Source organism: Cervus canadensis, chromosome 6 (genome assembly GCF_019320065.1).
Source record: "Cervus canadensis isolate Bull #8, Minnesota chromosome 6, ASM1932006v1, whole genome shotgun sequence".
Taxonomy (NCBI): Eukaryota; Metazoa; Chordata; class Mammalia; order Artiodactyla; family Cervidae; genus Cervus; species Cervus canadensis.
In genome coordinates, this window is record NC_057391.1 from 38,965,481 (window position 1) to 38,988,456 (window position 22,976).

The 22,976-nt window shown below is 38.8% G+C and overlaps 1 protein-coding gene across 7 annotated transcripts in view; it reads right to left on the reverse strand.

The window, feature by feature from the left end:
- Positions 1-959: 959 nt before the first annotated feature.
- TTBK2 (tau tubulin kinase 2) overlaps positions 960-22,976 on the reverse strand; it is a 95,706-nt gene continuing 73,689 nt past the window's right edge. For all 7 annotated transcript variants that reach the window (XM_043471598.1, XM_043471597.1, XM_043471595.1 and 4 more), the window contains 4 exons: positions 21,669-21,880; positions 19,316-19,904; positions 8,929-10,202; positions 960-6,140 (listed from right to left, as the gene is read on the reverse strand). In XM_043471598.1, coding sequence (XP_043327533.1) covers positions 5,678-6,140; positions 8,929-10,202; positions 19,316-19,904; positions 21,669-21,880 — 2,538 coding nt within the window. In that variant the 3' untranslated portion in view covers positions 960-5,677. The remainder of the gene's footprint in view (positions 6,141-8,928; positions 10,203-19,315; positions 19,905-21,668; positions 21,881-22,976) is intronic.

The window sequence follows — 22,976 nt, forward strand, 5'->3', positions numbered from 1 at the left end:
AAAAATCCCTTCCCTGCGTTGATCCCTAAAATAAACTACATTCAAGCTCTGGTAGGTTTGTTTATCCCTTGTGGATGAGAAGAACACCCAGACAGACCCCAGGGATGATGAAGTGCCATACAGGAATTTTTAAGGATTTGAAGTGTATATTTTAAGGGCGGGGGGTGGGTGGGTGGGGTGGAAGGAATATATGGCAGGGGTAGTCTATATAAAAACTAGGTTTACCCAGTGTTTTTAACTTGGTGAGTGAACACTTATGTACACAACATGTATTAAACTACTGAAAAGAAAGAGAAAATTTCCTATCATTAGTGTGTAAAATTATGTCAGCAAGTTCTATAGTCAACATGGGCTCAAAGGTCTGCCTCATGGAATCCTATTCTCTCCGTCAAGGAACGCAGAATCCCTGGCCCAGAGTATCCGAGATACATACTGTGCCCATACTGTCCCTTCAATTAAAGAGGCAGATCCTATTAAAGTTTCACAGGGCAATGAAGAAAAAGGCTTCACTTCCTTTACATGTCTCCTTAAGACCAAGGATCCAGCAAAATCTATGGAAATAATCATCAAATCATTACTGAGTAAAGGTTTCTACTTGGCTCTTTAGTGTTTTAAGATTGTGTATCAGGTCAAGGTGACTTTGATCTTGTCACATACTCTGATTTTCGGATCTGCTTAAGGGAAGTAATTAAATATCAAGCTTATGTTTTCAAAGTTGGAACAGATAACCACAACTGAACTAGAAAATATACTGATGGGTCAAGAATATAATATAATCATTTCATGTCCACACAAGAATTTGAGGTGTGTAGCATCCAAATTTCCCTTTAAATCAATAGGGGGATCCTTGTCCCATTTGCTGGAGTCACCTAAGAACCACAGGAATTCCCCATTTATTGCCTGCAGTTCTCCCTAGCAGTGCTGGCAACAGATTCTGCAGTCTCCTGAATCTAACTGGCTTAAATTTCTCATGATTCCAGAGAGACAGTCAAACTCTGGAGAATATCCCATGATATGTTTCCACACTACTCTCACGTCCTTGAATTCTATACCAGAGTTCTACTGGATGAAGTGGGACGTCCTAACAACCAACCACCTGGGGCTTCCCATGAACTACTCTTTCTGTATGGTCTGCGGATTAGAACTGCCTCTTGTTCCCATCTCTAAGTTAAGGTCTAAATATGCACCTGTGATTTCTGAACTTGGGTTCATATTGACATGTGAGGACTACCACAGTGGTTACATGCCTTAATCCTGAATACTTTGTTAGAACACAGATGATGAACTATTCTGCAAACAACTGTCTATAGTACCAAACTCAAGAAAATTAAACAACATAGTTGTCATCAACCATTCTATCTCCTCAGTGATACAGGTGCTGAAATCTCTCTCCTTTAGGCAAAGTCCCAACACATGTGTGGTAAATATACACAAACAGAAATGGGCAGATTTTAAAACAGTGAATGCATATAACTTAATTCCAAAACATATAAACATGACAAAACAAATAGTTCGCTAACATATGTCACGCTCTGATATCAAGGAATGAAAAAGTTTTAAAATGTGAAAATTTTGACCTTCAAGGCTAAATCTAGACTTACTTACAAATAAATGTGTTTTCAAGTAGCCAAAGTAAGATGCGTTTTTCCCTTAAGCCACTAAATTCTGAATTCTGGATCCTGTTTCTCCTATCACCAATTCTAATGTTAGATTAAGAATGTCGTTCCTAGAACAAAGAATCCTCTGCTCTTGAGGGAAGAAGCATCTGTTTTTAATTCAAAGCTATTGGATATATAAAAACTAGCTATGGTTTTAACTATCTGTCTGGGTTTATGAAACATGCACCAACATTTTTCCTTGTCAATTAAATATAACCATAGAAACAGTCACATAAAAATCTGTGGCCTGGAAGGAATCTCTGATGATTACAGAAGAACCTCAAGTTCCCGTAGTGGCTAAGAGTGACAGAGACAGAGATACTGCACCCTAGTCCACCGGATTAGTAAGCAGCTGAGATTTGTTTAGTGTTTCAAAGCAAACAATACAGAGTGGATAATGGCAACAGTGGGTCTTAATTACCATTTTGCTAGTTATTTAGGACTTGATTAACTTGGCAACTTAAAAAAAAATTTTACTTCACAACATGCAACTTAAAAAACAGAATGTAACTATGCTGCTGTCAGCAAGGCCAGCTTGCACACCACAGTTGAGAGTAACAGTGTCTATTTAAGACTCACCATTCAAGCATGTTTATGATCTGTGCTTTACAGTTAAATTTGATATGACCCAATTTTCATTCTTTGTTCACTGTACGTTAAAGTAAAATGCCTTTAAGCTGTGCAAAAGACTGCTGCGTGGAATTTTAATATTTCAAACAATCTATACACCCTGGAGATTTGGCAGCATAATTTAGGAGTAAGCTACCTAAAGAGACTGAGCTATGGCTAATTTCATCTTCTGCTCCACCCATTCCAGAGACTGGACAAGGGAGGGTAAGGGCAAGCGTGACAAGGTAACTAACCATTTTGTTGTGATAGAAGAATCTAGGAGGCACTTGGTTTTCAAAAGATAATTTTAACTTCTTCCCCATACTACTCTTAATATAGTTTGGCTTGACTTTAAAGGATAGCCAAGTCCCTCATCTTAGAATAACCAAACTGGTTCAGAATTACTTGGATGATCTATGTCACTGAAATGTGAAATATGCCATCACTAAAAAAAATAAAAATAAATTTAAACAGAACTAACAATAACAACAAAACCCAATTCATTTTCTGTATCATACAGAAATAAAAACAAACACCCTTGTGCCAAACGTGCTTTGCTCAGGGCTGCCAACTTCTCTTTTTAGCCCAAGACATCTAAAACCGTAGAGTTTTTTTTTTTTTTTTTAAAGCAGAGTAAATCTCTATACAAGACAGTCCTTTTAAGTGGATATATTGATACATGAGATATAATTAGTCTTTTTTTGAAAGTATCAGAGCAGAAATATCTTTGGTTAACTCTTTTTCTCTATGTGCAAAATAAAACATTCTTACACAGCAAAATTTTCTCTCTCTGGATCTTGAGTTTGACAGTGCCATTTAGAAAAAGGGGCAACACAGTGGAAAAGCTGGGAGAAAAACGGAAGGACTCAAGAAAGAGAAAAAACTTTCAGTTGCTGTGTTGTCATCACTATCAGGTTTAACTTCTAGCAGAGAAGTACCAGTAAGAAATAAAATAGCACACTTACTACAGTTTGCAGCCTCATCAGTTTTTCGAATAGTTACCACAAGCACATTTCTGATTAGAGGGGTCAGGATTTAAAGCTGGCTACTTTTAGCACAATTTTGCTAATACAACAGGAAAACCGAGATAATTTCTTAATTACAGATTACTTCTTACTTCCACCCCGCCCCTGACAAAGTGAGATGAAAAGAGGAAAGCAGAATGGTAATTTTTTAAGAGATTAAAAAAAAAAATCTATTTATGGTAGACCCATGATTATCAACCCAGTTTATCCACTCTAACCATAGGAGAGAATTATGTGATTAACATGACAAACCTCTGAATCAGTATTATAAGCTGTCCTAGTAATTTTTTCCCCTATCAAAATTTTTTAAAAATGAAAATTAAATGACCTATCTTGGCCTGTTAAAAGACTGCCAACCTTTGCACATACACAAGGAAGGCAAAAAGAATCTTAAGTGTCACATGCCAAGAACAGATTTTCAGAAATGAAGATAGGCAAGGCCCAAGTGTGCACGAGGCACACAGTAAAAAGTAATCTCACCATCTGTGATCTTGAAATTACAAATGGAGAATGAGAAAGAATGAGTTTATATAAGCATATGTTTCTCTATATATTTATAAATATTTATATAATTTACCATGAAGACATGCAAGTAGTGTTTTAGCAACTATTATACAATATAATACAAAGGATTGGTCTTCCAATATTACAGTTGCTTTAGTTAAACAGCAAATATGTCTTATCTATTGCATTCCTCTGTAGTCTTGAAACCGGAGAGAAATTAAGATTCCACATTATGCTACATTTCTTATGGGAGACCATATATGCCTCAATAGTGTTTTGAGTTTTTCATTTGTTTTTTTCAAAAAGCTCGACATGGATAAAGAGAACAAGAAAAGTTCAGTCAGTGCAGCTTCAGGGCAGCTTTGATGCAGCATTAGAATATATTCACTTGGTGAGGAAATATCTTTCTTTTTCTGTTTTCCAATTCAACCATATTAGGTTTGGCAGCAAATACAAGGTCAAAGCGAAAGCACAGATGTTTGCTAGAAGGCAAATTTCAACAGCAAGCAGACCAATTTACCTGACCTTAATGAGGTCTTTACAACACAAAAACTACAAAGTACAAAAGAGCCCATTTAAAAAGTCTAGTATAATTTAACTCTGATCGGTTCCTCTTAGCAAAGAGTGAGATCAGACAAATATGATCCTCCTGACAGCTTTATAAATTAAGACTACATGTAAATCAGGTCAAGAAGCCCAAATATTCAAACTAAAACACAGGAGAAGCAGGTAATAAAACCTTAACAGATAAATACTGACCCTAAATTTATTTCCTCAGGTACTCATTCCTTCTTGGCTAAACATATAAAATACAAAGTTTGATAATTTTAAGCCTCATTGTACCTAATTTCTTCCTATGTTTCTTTCTAAAGCTCTAAAAGCATAAAGTCACATTCCATAGCAATGTACTTTCCTGGTATTGTCTTGGAGGTTGACAGTAGAAAGAGCTGGTACCTAGAGTATTTAAGGAAGCAAGGTCTACTACTCTGGTCAGTTTTCCTTCCACAAGGAGGAAACAACAGAGGAAGAGGGTCTTCTATCTCGAAGAGTGTTACTCCACACTCGGCCCCCCTTCCTAAAGCACTAAAGCCTGAAAGTGGTTCTAGTTAACTGTGCCGTCCTTCACCTAATCTTCACCAGTTATTTTTCACAATAAAAATATACTAAGAACTGTTGCTCCAAAGATAAATATTAGGAGATTAAAAATAATTGGATTTTAAATTCTTAACATGTGCTGCTAAAAGCACATTAGAATGTGTTAAAATAAGAGAGACTGGATCAGGTGCAAACACCAACTTTAAAAAATGTGAAATCCAAGGAGGGTACTAGGAATGAGGCAAAGTAAAGGTATGAACTCTCAATACACTAGATAAACACATCAGCCAAACGCATCCAAGCGCTGGCTCCCCAGCACACACTTCTCACATACTTTGAATATTGGAGTGATTTTGACTCTCCAAGGCTGGGAAGTTTTGGAAAGCAAATACTAGAAGTTTCACTTTTGCTATATAGTCTTTGAGTAGAGCCTTTAAAAAACCAGGCCATACCCCTTAAAATTCCAATCTACCACCTACCTTCAACATTTTTGTTTTGAAGGCATCTAAAAACTGAGAGTCCATTTAACCAGTTTCACCCCTTTTGATTGTGCTGGATGGCCCATTCCTATGCAAAGACACTGATTCCTGATCTGCTTGCTGCCTGCCTTAGGTAATTTCTTATCATATATTTATATCTTCTTATAAATAATTTATCAAGTTACTTTCTTTTGTGAGAGAAGATCAACACTGATTTTTTTCTTTTTTAAATAGACAGTACAGGAACACACATGCATCAGATTTAGGAGGAAGATCGCACACCTTTCAGAGAGATGCGGCCCAGCTCCTATCTGCTGAGCTTACTGGCTGACTTACTCTTCCCTGGGGGGGCTTTAGCGCTGGCTGAATGGTGGTGGAAGCTGCCGGATCCTTTCAGGCCATTCTTGCTGGGTTTGCAATGCTCCTGTTGGCAGGACCTCCTGGAGGAGGAAGATCCCGAGTGGCTGGGAGGTGACTTGCTTCTCCCCAGATGTGGGGATGAACTCCTCTGGTCATGGTGGGGCCGTCCAGCCCGAGATGGTGAGGAACTGGATGTGCGAGGCAAGGAAGAACTTCGAGGAGAGGCACTGGGACTCCTGCGAGGGACAACTGGACTCTTGGGTGGTGTTTTTGGATTGTGAGGGGTTCCTGGACTCTTGCACTGCGTAGTGCTCCAGGGTTTCTGAGATCCATTTTGAAGAATCTGGGCCAGGCGGGAGAAAAGGTCTGAGTCGGAATTGCTACTCCCTAGGACTTTATATCTGCGGAGCCTTAAGAGAACAGAGAATAATTAGTTTCATTTTAATTCACCAGTTGAGACCAGCAAGTCACAATGTCCCAGTCATAATATGTACGTGTGTGCCTCAGTCGCTCAGCCGTGTCTGACTCTTTGCGACCCCAGGGACTGTAGCCCACCAGGCTCCTTTGTCCATGGGATTCTCCAGGCAAGAATACTGGAGTGGGTTGCCATTTCCTTCTCCAATATGTAATATGTATGATGTGAGTCCAAATCAGGAAACAGAGGACGCAGAGTTACTCTTCCGTGTATCAGTTGTATAACCGTGGACAAGTACTTCACCTCTCCCAGCTTTGAATGCGAATATTATCTATCTCACAGGGTTACTGAGCAGTCAAGTGCCATAAAGTACTTAACTGGATGTCTGCCATCCAGAAGCACTTACTTGTTGTTAGTCCCCTTCCTCTTAGAGCACGTTAGCTCTTCCCATTTCAGGATTTACTTAATGAAATGTCTCTAAGCATGTTAGCACATGAGAGAGAATAAACCATTTTGTTTAAGGCTTCTAGGGCAGGAATTCTACATGCACTTATGCAAACATTAAACTCTACAATATGTCTTCAACACCAACTGTACTCACCAATAGCAGGAACTGCAGATAAAAATATATTTCAATTTCTTTAATAATTTCCAAAAGAAAAGAGTAGTCACTGGTTTCTCTGGGCCTCAGTTTCTGCCCCTGACAATAGCTCAGTTCTGCCCCTCACAATAGCCTGTGATTCAGGAGAGCTGGGTTTGGGGACTGTTTGCCTTTCTTACTGGCAAACAAGCTTGGGCCCAGAATTCCAAATATAGAAAAGACTCATATGAATAGCAGTGTCTCCTCTGCCCTAAATGTCTTTCTGTCTTGGCCTATCTAAAATCCATTTGGTATAAGAATTTAAACCTCAAACTGCTGACATGCCACTCCTCACAGAAGAAACCAGAAGAAAAACTTCCAAGTTGTATTGGCACCTCAGGATGCAGGGGACATATATAGCCACATCACCATCATAGGTCAGAACAAGTTACAGTGTTTTTTTTTCTCTAAATTTTCTCTCCTCTTTCTTCCCCATCATCTACCTACACTGACAAATGACAGGAATTCATTCTGGTTAAGCCTAACTTCATGGATCTTATAGTAAAACTAGAATGGAGTAAGACAATGCCTCTATGCCAGGACCTGTGTGGGAAAGCTGAGTTCCCACTGAATTTCCCGAGTTTCAGGCTGGTCAGCTGTGTAGTATCTGACACAATGCCACATATTTGGCTTTGTTATCAAGTTACCAAGTTCTTTTAAGGGACATGCAAAGTTCTAAATAGTAAATGATAATTAAGATTTGGACTTGAGCTGCAGTCCAAAGTAGCTATACTTTGAAAGCAGCTATATACACAGATATACTATCTCTATTAAGCATAGACGCCAAGCAAAAAAGAAGCGGGGGATGTGTGAATACTGCTCAGGGGATCATCTTTTTAAAATGTCTCAGCTAAATGACTGCTGTTTATTCATCACTGTTTTTCCTGTTGAAGTTTAGTCCCATGGTCATTTCAAGTCCAATGTTTACCTTCGAACCTGAAAGAAACCCTAAGGCAAGTCAAAACTGAACTTACTTTAGGTAAGGATAGCAACTTCTGCTGAGTAATAATACAGATAGAACCTCACTTTAATATACTTCAGAAATTTTTGTAACAGATGGAGGCCTACTGTGTTATCTAAAACAGGCTATAATTTTCATGTAAATTTATTTTGATGTTCACTTTGCTATTGTTAAGGCTATCCTTTCACTTTCTTCTCCAAGGGTTTAGACCATACTACTTTGTGAAAAGTGAGTAATGGCTCCAAGAAAAGCACTCTTAATTGGTTTATTACTTCCCAATTATTTTCCCCTCTTCAAAATAAAATCACTCCCTAGTCAACTACAAATAAGAATATTTCAATAAACAAGCATACCATATAGTAAATATTAAGGCAATATTTTTATTATGTATGGTTCTATATATCATCAGATGTAGGGAAACTCCCTATAGGATTTTTTAAATTTAATTCATTATCATCAGATAAATGCAACTGTTACCGGGATTCATTGATCAAATTATAGACAAGTATTCTTATGGCCACCTCATGCGAGGAGTTGACTCACTGGAAAAGACCCTGATGCTGGGAGGGATTGGGGGCAGGAGGAGAAGGGGACGACAGAGGATGAGATGGCTGGATGGCATCACCGACTCGATGGGCATGAGTTTGAGTAAACTCCGGGAGTTGGTGATAGACAGGGAGGCCCGGTGTGCTGTGATTCATGGCGTCGCAGAGAGTCCGACACGACTGAGCGACTGAACTGAACTGAACTGAACTGATTCTTCCCTAGAACTTGATATCATAATGACATCTGTTATAATGGGATTCTGACTAGACAAAACTAGAAAATTACCAACTATCTCGTTAAAATGGACTGGAGAAGAGAACCTTTGTCTCATGCTAATAAGCACTAAACAAAGTTCTTGACATATGCTACCAGATTTCCTCCTCCCAAAACAATTAAGCAAATGTTTTACCCATCTTTCAGATAAGGAAATTTGGGTTCATACTACTAGAAAGTGGGAGAGCTAAGAAGTAACTGGGGTCAAACTGAACACCTCAACTACACTGTGCTGTACAGCTGGGAGAGACAGGGAAGGAGGCAGACGATCAGAAGCAGCAGTGAAGAGATGAAACCTTTGGCGTCATCAAGCAGACCCAGAAATCAAGCTGCACACTAACAAAGGAGAGGACACAGCGTTACCTGGCTTCTACTCCAGGCCTCATGGGTGGTTTTCCGGGTGGTGGCCGAGGCAAGAACTGAGATGGAGTTGAGCTATTGACTTGATCTGTGTTGACCCATGAAACTGGTCTTGGAATTTTGCTCTTTCTGGACTGGGAGATGATGGGTGCCAGAAAGCTGTCTTCGGCTGACCTGCTCAGGTGTGACTCTGCAGCCAGTCTTGAAAAGGGGGTGAAGACTTCCTCCTCAGAAAAGGGAGCAGGAACAGTGGCTAATCTCTCCTCTAGCAGTTTATCAGAGGCACTTGAGAGGTCCCCAAGGAGAGACCTGAGTTGCCTTTTCTCCACCAGGAGCTTGACAAGGTCTGGCTGGCAAGCTTTCTTTTGGAGGAGCTTTTCTTTTGCAGAGACTGGAGAGGATGAGTCAAAAGTTGAGTCTATCTCTTGTGCTAGAACAGGGATTCGGCTGTGTCTAGTTACAAAGGATGATCTAACCACATCCTTCCGGGATGGGGGACAATGTTCATTCTCTGAAACAGGATTAAATAGCTCTCCATTTCTAGGAGCAATTTTCTCTCTCTTACCCTCTTGGTGCAAAAAAGTAGAGAGGTCTCCGGAATGATTTGGCAAATCTTCACCCCTGATGTCATCCTCCTTAGATATCTTACTTTTTTGCATTGCTGCCACCTGGCCTATCTGCTCTTCAACGTATGGGTCAATAACTCGTGGAGATACTTCTGAAGGTCCAACTGCCAGAAGCTTCATTATCTCATGATTTTTGTCTTGATTTGGCACCACACTAAAAGTCTGTGTTTTTGTCACATCAAGAGGTTCACTAGTAGCTGAATGATCCCTTTCCATTGTTACCAAGTCTCCTGGGAGAGGGGAGATCTCAATATAATGCTGCCCTTTACTTAATTTCTCTTCTTCATTATCTGACCCTACAAGAATGCTTTTCTCTTCCAATTCCCTAGGGAGGCCCTCAAATTCTCTCACAGCCAGTCTGTTATGGTCAGGAAGGTCTTTTGGTCCAAGGTCTTGGGATCTGTCATACTCTCTAATATTGGGTAACATGTCATGACCAATATGATCTATCTGAAGCCCCAAGTCTGTTCTGCTTCCTCCACTAGGTGGTTCGCCCTCTATCACAACCAAGCCAGAGAAGTTCTCCCTTGGAGAGTAAAGTTCCACAGTGGGCTCAATGGTATGAAGGTCTTTCTTTTCTGGCTGCTGACCATAATGAAAACTTCCTGAAGTCGACTGTGTAGATGCCACAGAAGGTCTTGGAATTGTAATCTGGAGAGAGAGGAGAAAAAAAGTTAAATGCAACCATGTGGAATTATAAATGATCCATGAGTTGAGATCTGACCACTCAAATTCTAATTTTTTCTAAGAGGAACACAGATCCCAACTGGATTTGCCCAACTCATACTTCAGGTGACTAATTCTGAACAAAAATGCATGATACTCAAGCTCCCTACTCGGAAACTGTCCAGAGCAGCCTTCCTCTAAGTTCACCTCTGCTGCCTTTTCTTCAGCCTGCTCTGTGCCCTGAAGAGTGGCTTCTATTGCCTGCACTGTCCAGGCTCCCTTGTCTTCTGACTTCTGGTTGTGTTTGCCCAAAGGGCAGCACCAACAGAGGATCAGAGAATTGGAGGAGAGAAAGATCTGGATGTTACTTCTCCTGGCTTCCTCCCGAGGGACTGCAGCTTTGGTGGTACATTCTAACACTCCTGGTCACAGCTTCTGTTACATGGCCCCTCTCTTATAGCTATGACTCTTTCCAGGTTCTGCTAACTGCCCTCTTCCTCCTCTTTCAGGACTCAGAAAATTGAATAGCTCCCTCTATTTCTGTTCCCACTGGCTCTCTTAAACTCTACCCACACATCTGTAAAAAGGTCCTTTCATTAAGTTTTCTCCAAGTCCCTTTGAATGTCCCAGCTATTTCCTGCCAGAATCCAGATACAGGATCATAGGGAAAAATTATTAGCAAATTATTTGAAGTTGAAAAACTCCAAATTTACATGCATTTGTTGTTCCCATAAATTCTGCCAATCAATATTACTGATATTTTCCTATAAGCAAACATGAAGATGTTACTAATGTTTTGTATCTTATTTAATTTTTTAAGGTCAAGTTTATGATAAATGAAATTCTACCATCCTTCTACAGAGGTCATTTCAATTCTATATGAATAAGTTTCAATATTTAGTAAGAATGTCCTTTCTTAAGGACACCTACATCTTCCAATTAAAATGTGTAAGGAGACAGAAAATGTCAACTACATAAACTGGTAAGAAAAAAGCCTTTTTGAGAAAGTAATTCAGATCATTTAATGAAGCCCATTAAGCTCTAATAAAACTATGGAAATTGGTCTGATATCAAAGTGAAATGAATTTGGAGCTGTCACGGGAGATTTCACTTAGACCCCACCTCTAGTCCAATGACACTTAAGAAACCCATTTGGCCGGAGTCAGATAAGTGTTTAGATCTGTTTCTCTGTGTGTCAGGAATACCATTAGGTTTAAGAACATGCAAAGCTTGCCCTAAGCCCAGCCCAGGGAGAAAACACCTAACTAATGTCCTGGAATAGCTCCTAAATGGAAACAGTGTCCTGCTAGGCTCTATCAGGTTAATTCAAGACAGGCTGAGCTCAGGCATGAATTCTCACAATAAGCCCACACCTACAATGACCTTGCGAAAGAGGTAGTAAGTTCTATTGGTGCTGTCACCCTTCAGGAAGTCACCTTATACCTGTACCTCTCTCTCTTTCATTATACTAAAGGCAGATGGCAAATCTCTAATATTTTTTTAAATGACTTTGAAACTAAAATTATTTATAGTTATTTACTCTTCAAAATTTACTTTTTAAGACCCGAGAGTGATGGTGGTAAGAAAAACAGATATGAAATGGTATTAAATACCAAATAACTAGGGAGATGACTATATTTACATTCAAAATAAACCAAGTCTTTTCATTATTATATGTAATTTCAAGTACATTAGCCAAAATGAAATCAGCATTATTTACAAAAGTAACACTCCACTGGTCTAGGATTCAAGTTAGGGAATCAATGTACTTTTGAGTTTAATTCATCTGAATTCAGGATACATATGTATATATATGTGTGATGTGACAAAAGAGGTGATACTCTTGTATACAGAAAAGATATATGAACAACCAGACAAAAGAATTAATTTTCTTGAAAAGATTCTGAGCAATTATGATAAACTGCATAAATTACTGTCATATAATATTTATATAGCACTTTAATTTATAAAATATTCCTAAAATCATTTTTACTGATTCCATTTCATACCTGCTTGGTATTTTAATTAAGTACTTCTACTAACACAAATTTCACAAATGAAAAAAAACACAGTAAAAAAAAAAAAAAAATCAGGGACAGGATTCTAGGATTTTGAAAGTCCCTCAAAGCAAAGCCTACTGACTTGTACTACACACTCTTAAATGAAGTCTTGGAAACTGAGTCTCAAAAATAAAACAAAAAAATCCACAAAACATTAAGATGAGCCAAACCAAAGATCAATAGCTGCAGGCAGAAATAAAGAAAGCTAATTCTAAGTATATATGAAACCAGTTTCCTTAACATTAGACTATAAAGAGACAAAAGCAATTCCTATACTCGGGACATTCTACAAATAGGCTAAATTAATGATCTGCCAGTAAGCCACATGCATCTTTTAAAGGTTTAATTCTCTAATTCACAAACATTTCATTAAGGCATGAATTTAAACATTTCCTTTCTTCTGTTCTCTAATTGTATCAGTACACCTTTCTACAGAACTAGAAAATGACCTCAATCTTTTCCATTTCTTTCATATTTTCTTATTTTTATTAAGGCCTAGTCCTGAGTGTGACTAGTATCAGTCTCACTACTTTTTAGTTCAGATAAAGTAGCCTCATTATTTTACAGTTACCCGATGTTTAGAACTGGCCACACAGCAAGAGACAAATTGCAAACCAACTATTTGCATTTAACTTACAAATTATCCTTTTCCTTTCCTCTCATTCAAGGATAGTAATGCTATTAAGATAATAAAAATTGGGTAAATTCAACATCCATACCAAACAGTCTCTCTTCCAAATGAAAGTAATGTGGTATATGAAATATCTATATTTCATTGTGCTTTTCTAACGAATAATTTAGAAGAGATAGAGGTGGTAATTTATGGGTTCCTACTACAGGAACAGTAACTGAGTTATAGGAACAAATTCTGGGCCTAAGAAAGAAATTAAATTTTTTTTTTTGTTTGTTTGAAAGAAATTAAATTTTAACCATTCAAATTTCTTTGGGCTATTCAAATTTCACTGTAGACTTTTTTTGTTTAAAGCATCTTTATATTTATTACTTTACACAAGTAAAGTACATATTTATTACTTTACACAAGTAAAGCCAAAAACTATGAGTAAAAGTTTTTTTAGAAGTCCCAGAAAAGACAGATTGAAATAAGTATTTCTTGGCTGGCCTATAATTATGTATCACACAGATGGCTACAGGATTTAATAGTCTTCAAGCCCCTTCATACAATATTGGAAGACACTTTCGGGATAAACAGAGTCCAACTATCCCCAACTTCCACAACCTATGTTTCTATCACAGCATCTGTCATATTTAAATAGTGAGAAGACTCACTGGGCTTTGAATTCTTGATCCCTAGCACAGTACCAGACACACAAGAGATGCTCAATAAAGGTTGAACATATGAGTAAATCAACACTGGATGCCTGGGTTCCTTCCATGAAGCCTCTCCTAAGTGACAGTCCAGTCTTTCATTTGAACGATTCACAAATGGGCTTTTTTTACTCCCCAAATTGGTCCACCCAGTCTTTAGACTTTTCTGACTGTTCATGGATGAAATTACACTATCATATATATATATGTATATATATATACATATCATATATAGTTATATACATATAATACATATAATGTATCATGTGTGTATATATATATAATTCTATAGATGTAAACTCACAGAAGTAAAACTTTTCTATACTTATAGTGACCCAAATTTCCAGATCAAAAATAGAAATCCGTGATCAGACAGAGGACATTTAGTTACTCCCTAGTTAATGCACAAGCATTCAACTCCCACAAAATCCATTTCAAGTTGTGTCTGATTCTGCAACCCCATGGACTGTAGCCCACGAGGCTCCTCTGTCCATGGGATTCTCCAGGTAAGAATACTGGAGTCGGTTGCCATGTCCTCCTCCAGGGGATCTTCCCGACCTGGGACTGAACCTGTATCTCTTATGTCTCCTACACTGGCGGGCAGGTTCTTTACCACTAGTGCCACCTGGTAAGCAATCAACCAGGTGGCAATCAATCCAAAGAGTTTTTACCTTTCCATACTATTAAAGGATACATCAATCAACATATTACACGGCTCATTCACTTTTCAGTGGAAACTCTGAGTAACTCTTTGAGCTTTAATATAGTCACTCTAGGTGTACAAGGGCTCCAAATATTCAGTGGACACTGGAAGTCACATGAAGCTACTATTTCAGGTAAGCTGCACGACTGAACTATCTCTCACGTCTTCATTGAGATTTTCACAATTCACAATGCAAGCCCTCATATTTGACTGAATTAATTGCAAAGCCTCCTCACTGGCTGCTCCCCCAGCCATTCTCTCTATATGGCTCGCAAAGACCATGTTACTCCCCTCCCTCAAACCTGGCAGTTTCTTGTCCTGCAGCCATATACCTCAGCATGGCAGGCCAATGTCCTTTATCACCTGACTTGTGCAGCTCATCTTCAGCTTCCTTCCTTTGCCCTACCATTCTGGCTTACTTATTTAAATACTCTGAATTTTGGCCTTTCAAGCCTCTGTGCCTTTGTACACGCTGCGATCTTTGCTTGACACCCCTGCATCTCCTTCCAGGAAACTTATTCAAAGTTCTCTTGTTTTTGAAAGTAATGCATCTTCACCATGGTAAAGACCCTGATGCTGGGAAAGACTGAGGGCAAGAGGTGAACGGGGCAACAGAGGATGAGATGCTTGGATGGCATCACTGACTCGATGGACATGAGTTTGAACAAACTTTGGGAGGCACTCAGGGAAGCCTGGTGTGCTGCAGTCCATGGGGTTGCAAATAGATGCGGCTTAGTGACTAAATAACAATGGTAAATAAAATCAGAAAATAAGAGACAATTAAAACACCCAACATTGCATACTCCTGTCCTAGGCAGATTTATCTATATCCTCATTTGTGTACCCAGCTCCACCACAATCACTTCATGTGGTTTAAGGTAACTGTTTAGATTCAGGTCTTCACTGTCAACCTAACAGGGTGGTACCAATTGTTTATCCCTAAGGTATAGCACAAAACCTGGAATTTAGCAGACACTTAATCAACTGAAGAACTGACAAGAACAGAATTAAGGCAATGCAATCAACTGCTGACCTGAATCTCCTAGTATTGGTGTTAGTAATTCCTGTAACACTGTCAGAGTAATCCTCTTAATAGATGCTGACAGACAGATTACAAAAATATGTGACTCTTCTTGTCCTCTCCCTCCCTGTGCATTATTTTACACCCCCAACCCCTGCTTTCTTCTTCTCAACGTCTGAGAAACAAGTCAATGAGTAAAGTTCTTCAGTGTATTATAGTCCCCTGATACGAGGAAAGGTTGGTCTGTGTGACTAATAGAATATGGCAGAAATGATGACTGCCCTTTCTGAGATTAGGTTATAAAAGAGTGTGGCTTCCACCTTGGTGGAGGGTGTTCTCTCTACCACCAAGCCTCCTCCATCTCTGTCTCTTTCTCTCCTCACTCACTGAAAAAGCCAGCTGCCATGTCAAGATATGGAAAGCCTGAGTGGTGAGGAACTGAAGCCTCTGGCCAAAACTCAGTGAGGAACTGAGGTCTGCGAACAACTACATGAATGGCCCTGGAAGTGGATCTTCCTAGCCCAGTCAAACCATATGATGATTTTCCTGGCTAATAGCTTGGAAGCAACCTCATGAGAAACCCTGAGCCAGACCTAACAGACTAAGCCACTCCTGTACTTCCAACCCTCAGAAAAAGTGTGAAATAACAACTATTGCTTAAATAGTATTCTTGCCTGGAAAATTCCAGGGACAGAAGAACCTGGAGTGCTAACAGTCCATGGGGTTGCAAAGAGTCAGACACAACTGAGCTAACTTTGGAGTACTTTGTTACATAGCAATAGATAACATATAGGTGGTATTATTATTCTCCAGTCACATTTACACTGTTTGCAAAGTAAAATGAAGCACTGTCTTTCTAAAGGACTGTCTAGAACCAAGAGATCATGTGGTACAATCTGCCACAATATTCTGTAAGGAATAACTCTTCCATTTCCATATTAAGACCCAAGTCCAACTTCTCCCTACCAACAGTGATTACCCAACACCACATGAAACTGGTCACCTTCTTTCCTACAATCACTGCCATTCTGGTCCAGTAGTCAGACCTCTTTCAGAGCAGTTATATCAGTTTCCTTCTGTACACTTGTTCATTTATGCCAGCTTAATTTTGCCTCTCCATTTGCTAATCAAAACATAATTTAATATCTTTCCTATAAACCAAAGCTTAGTCTTATTTTACTCCCTGTAAATCTATGTTGTTCAGCATCTTTTTAGAAATGATTAGTAGGGTGTTCAACTTCATAATCATTTACCCTGATGGGGAAAAAATCTAATTTCCAAAAACAACCCCAAACCAATTTCTTTTCAATCTAGCAAATTTATCCATCTTTCAAAATATATTATCTAAAAATTTTATACATGCTATGTGATAACTAGTGGTTTCATGTGTATGGATAAGGAAAGCCCTAAGCAAAGTTCATAAATCTGTGCTAAGAAACAGAGAGCATTAAAGAGAGCTGAAGTTCTCATCAGTTAATTTAATATGCTAGCTATATTTGTAATACAGATAAACTTTGCATTGCCTATTTTCATAGTTCTTACATATTTTAAGATACAAGGACATTTTCCTTTCACATCATCATAACAAACAAGCAAGCTTGCATGAAAAAGATATAAACTCTTTCCCATCAAGATATGTCATAATTTAAAATATTCAGATAGAACGGTAAAGTGTGTTTTATCATACTACCTAAGCTAGAGCATATAAACAAAACTACAAAAGACCTAGACAGACTAACTGGTGGTACTCCCTATTTAATATGTCTGCAGTTAAGTTAGGGAAGTAATACTATCTGCTTGCAAAAGTAAACTCTGAACGTAGGCTGCAAGAAAAGAACCAAGATGTATTTTTATCCCAAGCTCCCCAAAATGAAGAGAATGGTAAGTTCAGTACCTTAGACATAAATGTACAATTGATGCAGTTTATATTTAAGAGACCTTCAGTTAAAAAAAAGGTTTTTATTTAAAGATATCTATAAATAAGATCAAATGCATACTATCAAATATAATATACAAGTCTTTTAAAAGCTTGATAGGGAAAACATTGCAGATAGTGTTAAGAGAATCATAACAATTTTAATGGACAGAATACTCTCTGGGAGAGGGTAAAAAACACCAGGTGGAAGGGAACCAAGGCAAGTCTTTATGAAGGGAAGCACAGCAGAATGCTGTTGGAAAAATACTTGAGCAAGTGAGTATATATATATATATATATATGTGTGTGTGTGTGTGTGTATATATATATATTATATAAAATACTTGAGCAAGTTAGCAAGTGAGCTAAAAGGGTCAAAGAAAAGAAGAAACTGAATCTGGCAAGGAGGAATGGGGGAATGAATGGAAAGAGGTAGCAGGGAAGGCAGTGGAAAAAAAAATTCAGGGAAGGGAGGATCCGCCTCTAGCCCATGGGTACCTTTGTACAATTTGGAAAAGGATGCCCCTCAAAGAGGAAACAGCCCTACACAAAGATGCACAGTTCAGCCTGCAAAGTTTGGGCCAGATTTCAGCCCAAACTTGTTCCCTAGGTTAGGTCACTTTACGCAGTTAATGACTTCTAAAGAAGGAAAGACTGACTAACTCTGATGAAGAAAGAGACAGCATTTATTTCTCTATTTTGAAGTGCAGGTAAATGCCTACAGAGCTGTACACAAAATTAAATTTTGTTGCCTTTTCTTAATATCTTACACCTGCATGTGTAGTTCTGTTCTAACCAAAAACATTTCAGCTTTGGGAACAATGCTGTTACTGGTGAGCTGGAAGAGATGGTTGCTAGATGATTGTGGCATTTAAGGAAACCTGGTACTCCACCCATCTAAGCAGATATACCCACTCTGGCCTGAGATTTGCATACAGTTCCTTATTGCCTCTGGATCTGGCTTTTGCGGGTCTCATATAGTCAGAGGGCACCAATGCTTACTGATAAGAACAGGGTAACAGGTATCCCCATTAAATGCCCAGACTTAGTGCAAAGAGTAGAGTTTCCTCAAAATGTTCCTTTGAAGGCCTGTATCACAATTTATCTTCAACTGCTTGTTAAAATGCAGATTCCTGGGTTCTCACTCTCCCAGACCTCCTGAAGCAGAAGCTATGAAAGTGAGGCTGGGACTCTATTTTGTGAACAATGGACATTAAAGGTGGAGAACTACTATCAAAATAAAAATTAAATGTGGAAAAAAGGTTGGAAAACCACTGTTTAAAAGGAATGTAAAATATGAGAAATTTCTGGGTGAAGATTATGTAGAAGAAACAAAAAATGATACCTAGTAACAGTGTATAGTATAAAGCATAAACCATGAATGGTTAAACATATGCCATCTTCATATAAAATATAAAACTTTCTAGAATTACAAATTTTAAAAAATCATTATTATATATACACACAGACACTTCTTGGGGTCTAATTATGTTATTCTGAAATTAGGTTATAATGACATTTCACATATTAGATTGCTTATCCTGTCAGAAAACCACCACACTTGAGAAATTTCACATTGGGAGATTAACTACAGAACTCAGCCCAGACATCATTCCCTTACAGTGAAAGTGAAAGTTGCTCAGTTGTGTCCCACTCTTTGCGACCCCATGGACTATACAGTCCATGGAATTCTCCAGATCAGAATACTAGCGTGGGTAGCCTTTCCCTTCTCCAGGGAGGTCTTCCCAACCCAGGGATTGAACCCAGGTCTCCCACATTACAGGCCGATTCTTTACCAGCTGAGCCACCTGTACGGAAGCCACAAGTTGGAAACCCAACAATACTGGAGTGAGTAGCCTATCCCTTCTCCAGCAGATCTTCCCGACTCAAGAATTGAACTGGGGTCTCCTGCACTGCAGGAGGATTCTTTACCAACTGAGCTATCAGGGAAGCCCCATTCCTTTATACCCATGTGCCAAACTTAGGCCTCCACTGAGAAATCTTAGTTGATAAATCCTTTTTTAATAGCACCTCGAGTGGATGACAGAAAAATGGCAGGAGCAGCTAACTTACCGCTGTAAGGGGTCCTTCCGCTTGCGCCTCCATCGGACTTGTGGGTGTCACTGTAATAAACTGACTAGCAGCTCCAGCCTGGAGTTCTAGCCGATCTGTATATTGCTCTGAAGCAGCAGTGGCAGGGCACTCCCCAGAAAGCACAAAGACCACGCCTGAGGTTTCCTTCTTTAAATGATCATTTTCTGCCCAAGGACCCAATTGGAGCTTTTCGTCTTGAGGCGACTCTTCTAAGACCTGGAGGACTTCGGGCTCCTCATCAGAAGGGCTTCCAGTTGTTTTATGGCCTAGAGCCTCATTTGTCCTAAAGTCCTGAAGGTCCTGTTCCTTGTCCACAATCACCCATTCTTTGGAATCCACCTCCTGCTTGCAGGAGCTCAGGTTTACGGCTACAAATCCATTGCTGCCACCACCGTCTGCCTGCTCAGGAGTGTTGGCAGAGGCAGGCTTGGAAGCATCTGGAAGATATTCTTCATCATAGTGCCAGATGTGGTCAGCACGGGACACAGCTGGAACACACGGCTTATGAAGCAGAGCAGGGAGAGTGGATTCTTTTCCTGCACTGGGATCTTTCTGCATTTTCTCCAAGCTTAAGAAAATGAGTACAAGTTACTTACTTGTCTTAGGGAAAATACTTACTATATAACCTATATGCTCTATACAGAACTAATATTTACCAATAGATGAGAAAAAACAATATGGATAAAGCATTAGAAACATTTCACAAGTTAATAATGCTCTTCCCCATCTGTCATAATCCTGTTTTGGAAGACAGAGCCAATGGGAGGAAGACGACTCTCCTGTTGCCAGGCAGGAGAGAATCTTAACCAGGTTAACTAGGGTGACTTGTGTGATCCATTTCATCTTTGCTTTGCCAAGGCATTCACACTGCCCTCTTCTCTCTGCTCTGAGGGACTAAGGGGAAACCTAACAGGGGCTTTTGCCTCCGCAGAGGCCCTACAAAAAGGAAATGAGGATGCCAGTATGCATCAGGCAAATACTTTCTGGACTTGTTTTGTCTTCAGAGTGGTATATAAATGTATATTCATTCAAATAAACTCCCCCAAAGACAGGGCTAGGCAATGAGACTGGTGGTATTTGGCTGCACTGGCTTCTGAGAAGTGCTCTCACCTGCAGGGAAGCAGTTGAAGCAATACCCTGTTCCTCTCCTTAAGTTTGTGATCAGGTGCTTCACTTCCTTCCGCTGTTCCCAACTCATTCTAGTTTTGGCTTGAGTTCATTTTCTCGGAGTACTTCTGTTCTCAACTCTGCTCTTCCCTCAGCATGGACCCTCTTTTATTTCCATTCTTTTGTCAGACTAATTCTTTCCCAAACTAAGCTTTTATCCCTATCACACTTTTATTTTTATTCCCAATCTCATGCACAACTGAAAATGTTTATAAACACTGCCTCAGCACATCCTTTTGATTGTATCACCGTGTAGACACAAGCTTACATCACATAGCCGTGAGAATGAATGAGTACCATGTGAAGAATACACAGCTATGAAGTACTGCTTAAATGGAAGCTAGACTGGACTAGGCCAGAAGTGGCTGAACTGTCTTCAGACACTGTAAGTACTATGTTAGTCAAATACATGGTACTTCTAACCTCATATTTCATTACTGATAGTAGTCACCAGGGATATATATTGAAGGATGTTACTATTATTAAAGCCACTCAAGTCTTAATATTGCTAAAGCCTTCTATAATTCAAAAATATATCTGAAGTTCTTTTCAAAGTTTTGTTTCAGTTTTTTTTTAAATCACAAATGGAGATAATGGGCCTTATAACCATGAACTACAAACAGTGGTTACCTATATACATAGCTCTCTAAAGTTCCATCTTTCCTTCTGTCTAGGTAGAACGATAAACATTCACATCTCTTTTTCCTACAGCATTTATTCATAGAAGGCTTTCATTGAATTGAACTGCCTATCACTTGTATATGTATTACTTTTTCCCCTGCTTCATGTACTCTTCCACCTTCTTGCCTATTGCCATCTTTCCTAGGCCCTCTCAACTTACACTCCTCCATTCCAATAAGAGAGATCACCTTCCAAACAAAGCCACTTCAAAGTGTTCATTTAATTCCTACCTAGTCTTAGGAAGTTACCAGCTCCCACGGCCAAAGGCTCTATGTTACAGAACTGGGAACAATATTAGAAAGAAAGTCACATGAAGAAGGAGAATGTTAACTAAAAAACATGGATGATGATGGCACCTTTATCAAATCATTATCAAAGCATTACAAAAATGCAAGAACTCCTTATTTGAAAAATTTTACAAAATAGAAATTAATAATAACAATAGTATTTTAGTTGCTTTGAAAAAAGAAAAATTATTTTATACCAGGTCTCAAGAAACTTGTCAGTATCTGGCTTTGGTTCCAATGCTAGGCGTTTCTCCAGCTCAAAGCTGTGGATAGAACGTAACTTTCGCACCAATGGAACATCTCTGTCTGGCTGAGTAATCTCTGAGCGGACACGAATTGGGGAACCGAGGCTTGGAGCATTCAGAATACCATTTGCTTGACCATGGCTATTTTCCTCTTCAGTGGCAGCCTAGGCAAAACATTAAAGAAAACCATGAAAACCATTCTAGTCACTATACATGGTAGGAATCATTGAAGTCTTTCAATATAAGCAAGTGTTTGTGATATTTTTTCAGAAGATTAGGATATTTTGGATAGTTTAATTCATTACTACTAGTTATTAACCCTTTATTAAATAAGTTTTCTAAATTTATTCTCAGATTCAGTATTTTAGTGTTTTATATTTTGGTGAAATAATGCCATTTGTAGCAACATGGATGGACCTAAAGATTATTATACTAAGTGAAGTAAGTCAGAGAAGACAGATGCTGTATGATATCACTTTTATGTGAAATCTAAAATATGATGCACATAAACTTATCTATGAAACAGAAAGACTCACATGGAGAACAGACTCATGGTTGCCAGGGGGAGGGGGTTGGGGGAGGTGGAGTGGTAAGCTGGGGTTAGTAGATGCAAACTATTACGTATGGAATGGATAAACAACAAGGCCCTACTGCATAGCACAGAGAACTATATTCAGTTATCCTATGATAAACCATAATGGTGAAGGATATTTTAAAAAGAATATATATATAGATGCATGCATAACTGAATCACTTTGCTTTAGAGCAGAAATTAACACATTATAAATCAGTTATACTTCAACTTAAAAAATTTTAAAAAAATGAGTTAAAAAAAGGGAAAAAAAAAGAACAGTTTGCTCCCAGGAATTCCCTGGTGGTTCTGTAGCTAGGACTCAGAGCTTCACTGCCTTGGGTCCAGGTTCAATCCAAGATTGGGCAACTAAAATTCCTGCAAGCCACACGGACAAAAAGAAAAAGAACAGTTTGCTTCTGGTACTATACAGACAGAGGTGACACTACAAAAATCTGACACCAACTTCCTGACTACTTTTCACTACTTATTCCTGATTACTACTAGTCCAGGAAGTTCTTACCAACAGCCAGACACACAGGGCAGCACATCACATCAACAGAGAATGTTTCTACAAATGACTCTCATATTCTGTTAATTTTTTAAAATTACATAGTTTGAAAATATAGTATGTATTATCCAAAGATAAGCCAAGCTCCTCAGAAGTGATCACAAAGATTCTTTTTACG